General features: G+C 44.2%; 1 protein-coding gene across 4 annotated transcripts; it reads left to right on the top strand.

Moving 5' to 3' along the window:
* Positions 1 to 532: 532 nt before the first annotated feature.
* LOC100858845 lies at positions 533 to 5,593 on the top strand. 4 transcript variants are annotated; one of them, XM_040699332.2, is made up of 4 exons: positions 533 to 589; positions 3,522 to 3,688; positions 4,104 to 4,908; positions 5,376 to 5,593. In XM_040699332.2, exons 2-4 carry the CDS (start codon positions 3,643 to 3,645, stop codon positions 5,464 to 5,466), a joined length of 942 nt encoding a protein of 313 aa, XP_040555266.1. In that variant the 5' UTR covers positions 533 to 589; positions 3,522 to 3,642; the 3' UTR covers positions 5,467 to 5,593. The 4 variants fall into 4 exon arrangements, with proteins under 4 accessions (XP_040555266.1, XP_003641156.3, XP_040555267.1 ...); XM_003641108.5 differs by having other exon boundaries at positions 4,104 to 4,921; XM_040699333.2 differs by having other exon boundaries at positions 3,522 to 3,692.
* The last annotated feature ends 565 nt before the right edge of the window (positions 5,594 to 6,158 follow it).

Below are 6,158 nucleotides of genomic sequence, written 5' to 3'. Positions count from 1 at the left end.
AAAGCAGCGTATTTCCTGCATTTTCACACACATTTTCTTGAAAAGCCATTTCTCAGACATCCCATGGGCAACTGTTCAACCCTTTCCCCAGCTGCAGCCTCGCATACAAATCAGGGCAGCACCAGTGCACAGGGTGCTGTCAGAGAGGCTTGGCTGCCTGGCAGCAGCAGCATCTCAGCACCGGGCAAACCAACATCCATCTCCCCTTCATTCATTTCTATCAACAGAACAGAAATATGAATTCTGTAAATAAATTAAGATGAATAAATTAAGATGAAGCAAAACACCCATCTTCTCACATTATCCATATCCATGTAAGATAAATAAGTGAACTGTGTATATAAGTCTCCCCATACTGAATATTTCACATGTTAACAAAATACTGTATTATGGAAGAACCTATTTAAATGGAGGTTTGTCTTTAAATTGTTTCATATTCCCTAATAGACAGCATTTAAATAACTACAAGGCCCAAGCATTCTGTTCTGCACTTGTGTTCTCTTTATGATGTCATCTGCCATGGCAATGGTGTGACATCGCAGGCATCTGAATGTTGAGGAGCAACGCTGAGAATGTCCACAGAAGGAGAGTAAGTACTCACGAGCACTCTGTGCCCTGCTTTAGGAGAACAAAAGGAGAAAAAACAAGTTTGGGGCAAAACAGTAATTACTAAATATTGCAAATGTCAAGCAGGAATCTTCTTGGCCAAAAATACACGACTCGCTAATCTTAGCACATAGCTCAGTCTGCAGCGACATCATTTTTTTCCCCTTACAAAAAACACAGCTACCAGAATTTACTTCTGTACCTCACTGCAAAAGGGATAATAAATCTGTGTGTACAGGCAGATAAGTGCTAAAATCTAGCCTTGTTGTAGCTCCATATTGAAGGCTTTCTCCTAGGAAAGCATCTCAAGTACAACCATTTCTTTTCAAAGCATTGTCAAACATTTCTGTGGCTCCTGACTTACAGTGGTAGAAGGTTATGGGCTCTGCTCTCTCTATCTGGGTCTCTTTACCGCAGACGAAAGGTCTCGTTGAGCAGCTAAGCTTAGGAACAATGCTCCATGAAGAGACTCATGGCTTTCCTGGAAAATAAAGTCTGTCTGAATCATTTAAGCAAGATAATGCCTTCCTCCTTCGTGGAAAAAGTGTGTCTTTCATGGCCAGTCATATCTTTGTTGTGAAAAATAAAAAAACACCCCTTCATTCAGGCTGCAGCACGATGATCTCATCCTACCAATACCAAACATTTCCTCTCCCTGAACCCATGTTTCCTAGCATTGGTTCTCCAGCATGAACAATTGCTGTGCACAGGCCTGGCACGGGCAGAGCACAGGTTTTCTTGACATCTCTGCAACAAGACCCAACATGAAGTACCGACAAAGTGCTTCTGATGAGCCCAGAACTTTTCAAGTTGTAGGAGGCAGAAGCCACGTGTATTAAGTCAGCAGAAATTTGCTATTGGTAATGCACAATCCCGCAGCAAATCTTACTGCCCGGATTCCTCTGTCCTGTGGCAAAGCTCTGTCAAGGGACCCAGAAACTGCCCAACATCTCAGCAACCTCCTGTCTGTCTGACCTGCAGCACTTTTATGGGCTGGAAAAGACTCAGATGCTGACACAGTGAATCCAGTTGTGTTCACCACCTTCATCCAGTTCAACATCCCGATTCTTCTCCTGTATTCAGTTTTATGTCTCTTCTCCAAGAGCAGCTACATAAGAAAGCCATTTTTTTTTGGCAGAGATAGCAAAAAGAGAATGAAAACAGTTGCTTCAGTGTACAAAGAAAATAAAGCACAGGTATAAGTCATTTTTAACAGATTACAATTGTTGACTTGCTTGACATAGTACAACTAAATCCAGACGTTCACGTTTCTAAAATTGAAGGTAACTTACCTCCTGTGCACCCCTCGTTGTTGGTATTTTGACATTTGGAAGAGCTTTCCACCTGTCAAACAGCAAGCTGTGTGCCATCGCAGCAAGCTCCAGGACAGCCTTGTTTTTTTCAGAATCATACTGCAGCACAACAAAAATCTGCCAGCCTAAAACCAACCTCTGTGATGAGCATCTGTCTCTGCTCATGTTCTCAGTCTCTGCAATATATTTAGTTATTTGCTTTGTTTTCGTGATATTTAGGATTAAGTTATTACATTTCCAGATATTTCCCCGTGGACGTTTTCTTAAACAGCTTCCGTTGAAATAGTAATAATCCTTTGGATGGTCCAGCTGATCGTCCACCTTATTTCTTTTCACTAGGGTAGGTCTGTAAATTAGATCTTTCTTCTCCAAAATTTTCTTGGATGAATGGTTTCATTAATAAGAAAGGAAACAGAAATCGATTCAAGCATTCAAAAGGCTCTGAAGCAAAATAATTTCAAAGTAAAAAGAATTTAGGAAATTTCAAAACACAGAGTGTAAAAGGACTTTTAAAACTGGGATTTATGGAAAACAGATAAGGTATAGAGGAAAATACAGCAGATTAAAGAAACTCGCCAAGAAACTTGCCAAGTTAGATATATTGAAGTATACTCTCGCACCAGATTTTTATAGTGTTCCTTCCCTGATGATGCCTTTTTCTTCTTCTCTCTGACAGCTTTATCCGACAAGCCATTAAGAAACTGTTTGATCTTCTAAATTAAGTTTCCCTTTCTTAGTTTCATCCAAGTATTAAATTGCAACGGCTTTTTATCTTTGCATCCCTAATAATAATAATAATCTCCCTCCAATGCTCACACCTTTGGAAACCTGCTAGCAAGGATACCTTCAACAGACCTCTAGCCTTGTTGAGTGCCTGCATTTCTCATTCTCAAAGTTCTTCTTCTTCTATTAAGAAGAAACGCTACTTATGGTGTGTAAACCAACCCCTAATAATGAGGTAGTGCCTTGTAGGAGAGATGCTGGTCTTGTACACACACATCTGTATTTCTGCACACACAAGAAAGGAAAAAAAACTGGCAAGAATTTGTTTTACAGGCCCTATTGATTAGCAGGATGTTCCTATAACAAGATCTGCAAAGAAACATTTTGTTGAATGTTCTACAAAACATCACTGGTAGCAAGCCATACAACTCCTTAGCTCCATATAGTTCTTGCAAGGACATCTGAAGGAACCTAGTAGGGCATAAATCATTTACAGTACACAACTGATTCATGTGAAGTTTAAGTTAGTTCGCTCTGAACTCAAAACAATTGCCACTGCAGTGATTTTATAAAACGCCTCTTCCCTTGGGAAGAAAGCATCTAAATCAAGCTTGGTTTCAAGCCACAAAAATTAATGATAGGTATTCTCATCTCAAGATGCAGGAAGCTATGCACATAAATCCACATGTCAAGATGAGGTTCATATAATTCTAAGCATTAAATCATTTATCCCTGAAATTGTACTATCCCAGGAAGTGTTTGGTTATATCAGTTTTGAGTTGAGGTGCTACACTAAAAGCTGTCACCCAACCAGCCAGCTGGGATTCAGCACAAGACTGTATCAACCTCTGTATTGCTTTCTTCTGCTTTATCTGAAAGATCTGATGAATGAGCTGGTGGCTAAAAGAAGAGATTAGCATCAGAGGAAGCAACAACACCAGCCTGACGTGGGGCAGAGGAGCATCTCGGCTGGCAGCGTGGACTCACAGAAGCAGGCAGGATGGATGTGGGCACCCAGACCCAGCCAGCCTCAGCTCAGCAAGGAGGCAGGTGCCTTCCCTCTGCTCATAAACCACTAGTATAAACATCCACTGCAAAGGCTCCTCAACACACCTGGCTGCGCTCTGTTGCAGCTGTGCCCTGGGCACTATTAAATGGTTTGGAGCAGGACAGGGTGATGGCTTAACCAGAGATGCAATTCTTGGCCAACGGAGCACGTTTAAGGGCTGTTAGATTTGTTTACAATATTATGCAGCGTAACTGTCATTAGCAGTAAGCAACTTGCCACTTGTTTAGAGCACCTTAGAAAAGTTTAGATCAAATATTGTTTTTTGTTGTTGTTTTTTGTCACCGATTTTAAAAGCAACAAGAAACATCACAGCACCCAAACATGCCTAGGCCTAATCACTACCTGCAAGGTAAGGCTTTCTTCCTCTATGTTTGTCCCTGTCTGAATTTCAGATACCACAAGTTCCAGTGCAACACAACAGCTATGGAAGAATTTTTCCTTGAAGTTCCTCAAGCCGTGCCGGCCAGGGACAAAGCCCCGATCGAAGCCATCAGAACTAAAGGCAAATAAGCCCAAGGCTCAGAACCCAACACATGCAGAGCCACAGGGAAGGCAGCGGCTCCATATGCCCACAGGAGGAACAGAGACGATTGGTAACACAATGATTTCCATCTCCCGCCACCAGGAGCAGGGTGAGCCCTGGGCTACTCAAGCAGACCCTGCTGCACCACTACACCCATCCCAAGCACAGAGCAGCTCCTGCTACCCACATAGGCCTCTGGCAGTGAGCACACAGCCAGACCAGCCTGACAATGGTGGACAGCAGCCACTGCTCTTTGTCTTCAAGCAGAAAATGCCCCCCCTTGCCATGGCTGCTCAGGGTCCTGCAAAGCTGAATCGTTCGGCGTCTTTAGAAATGGAAATAGTGCCACAGTGCACCCAGCCAGCACCCATCTCCATGCAGCTGACCCCACAAGGGAATTTTGTCCAGCAGCGTTCGCAGCCCCCAGCTCTGCACAATAAGGGCAAGTCGGCTCCAGTCACCTGCCAGCCCTCCAAGGTCAGGCAAGCGCCAGTGGGAGTCAGCGTTTCCCCTCCCTGCCTGGAGATCATCTCGCTGAAGGAAGGCTTTGCCATCAAGACCTTTCCCAGGTGCAGCCAAAGCTGTTTGCCTGCAGACCCCAACAGAACCCGCGCTGAGCCCCTGCCAAGGGCTGCCAAGGCACGGGGCGTTCCTGTGAGAAGCCGAGCACCGAGGTCTGTGCCCCTGGTAAGGCTGAAAGGAGGAATGAAATCTGGGTTTCCCCAGGGACAAACCTCACCTGCTGCAGTGGTACCTGGGTGGGAGGGTAACGTGTGCCTCCAGATCCCCTACCCAGGGAACTGCATCCCAGAGACCCCCAAATGCCAGCCCCAAGGTTACCCCAGATGATATCTTTAAGTGTCACCAAATGTTAGCGTTAGTTGAGAGCTGATCCTAAGCTTGGTGAGGTTCAGCTCCTTTTCCTCTCCTTCGCTGGAAGCAGAGGACAACACAAGTGGTGACAGTGGGCCACCCAGCTGGTTAAAAACCTGGGCACACTTGTCATTTCTCCTCCACAAACTTCACCAAGCACTAACAATAGTTAATCCCAAAGAACGTAATCTATTAAGAACTTGAAATCACGCATATGTACCTACCCAAATATTAATCTCATTAGAAAAAACTGACACTTCTTTTACAGCCTGGAGCCAAGTGGGTACACAAAATCCTGTAGTGAGAAATCTTCCCCATCCAGCACCTGTGAGGATCCAGTACCTGTGAGGTTCCTGTGAGGATGGTGCAGCTTCAAGCACACAGCAACTCTGCTCCAGCCAGTTCACATTTTAAGGATGCTTTCTCCCCACACATCCTCAAACCACAGGCAAGAAACTAATAAACACAATGCTGGTTCAGTGTAAAGGCTAAAAAGTCTTTCTGTCACCTGGTTAAATCCATTTACTCAGACTGGTAAACAGCACCAATGCTGATAGTGCCCCTTCCTGCAGCAGTGGCCCAGGTAAGCCAGGAGGAGGAGGAGGAGGAGGAGAAGGAGGAAGGAAGAACTGCAGCTGTTGAGAGCAAGTAGGTGGGTGGTTTGTCAGCTGGGGGTGAAGTTCTGAGAAATCTGGAAAGAGGATTTCGTTTGGTTGGGCTTTTGTTGCTGTTTTCTTTTTAGAGCAAGTATTGCCTTTCCTCTGGATCACATATTGGCTGTTTCCAAGGATATGGTTATTTTGGCTATACGCTCTCCAACAATCCATCACAACTCATCAGAATACACCGTACCAAAGTTTGCTACAGGACAGGATTTTAAAATTCATCCTTAACAACACACCTTAAGAAACTGTGCAGCTCTCAGTACGGCTAAAAAGCATCTCCTCTAACTTGATTTCAGTGATTCTCACACAAAAACAGAAGTCTCCTTTCTGGAAAAATCAACCAATACCCAACACAGGGTGAGTTACAAAAACGAGACTCTCTGGTC

Source organism: Gallus gallus, chromosome 4, assembly GCF_016699485.2.
Source record: "Gallus gallus isolate bGalGal1 chromosome 4, bGalGal1.mat.broiler.GRCg7b, whole genome shotgun sequence".
NCBI lineage: Eukaryota > Metazoa > Chordata > Aves > Galliformes > Phasianidae > Gallus > Gallus gallus.
Note: the sequence above shows the minus strand (reverse complement) of the source record. Positions and strands in the feature narration are given on the sequence as shown.

What these genes read in the sequence shown, in the direction of transcription:
- LOC100858845 (XM_040699332.2), top strand. Translation starts at nt 3,643, where the DNA reads ATGGATGTGGGCACCCAGACCCAGCCAGCCTCAGCTCAGCAAGGAG. An exon ending in AGCCTCAGCTCAGCAAGGAG is followed by an intron (nt 3,689 to 4,103) that starts GCAGGTGCCTTC and finishes TCTGAATTTCAG; the next exon opens with ATACCACAAGTTCCAGTGCA. An exon ending in GTGAGAAGCCGAGCACCGAG is followed by an intron (nt 4,909 to 5,375) that starts GTCTGTGCCCCT and finishes CTTCTTTTACAG; the next exon opens with CCTGGAGCCAAGTGGGTACA.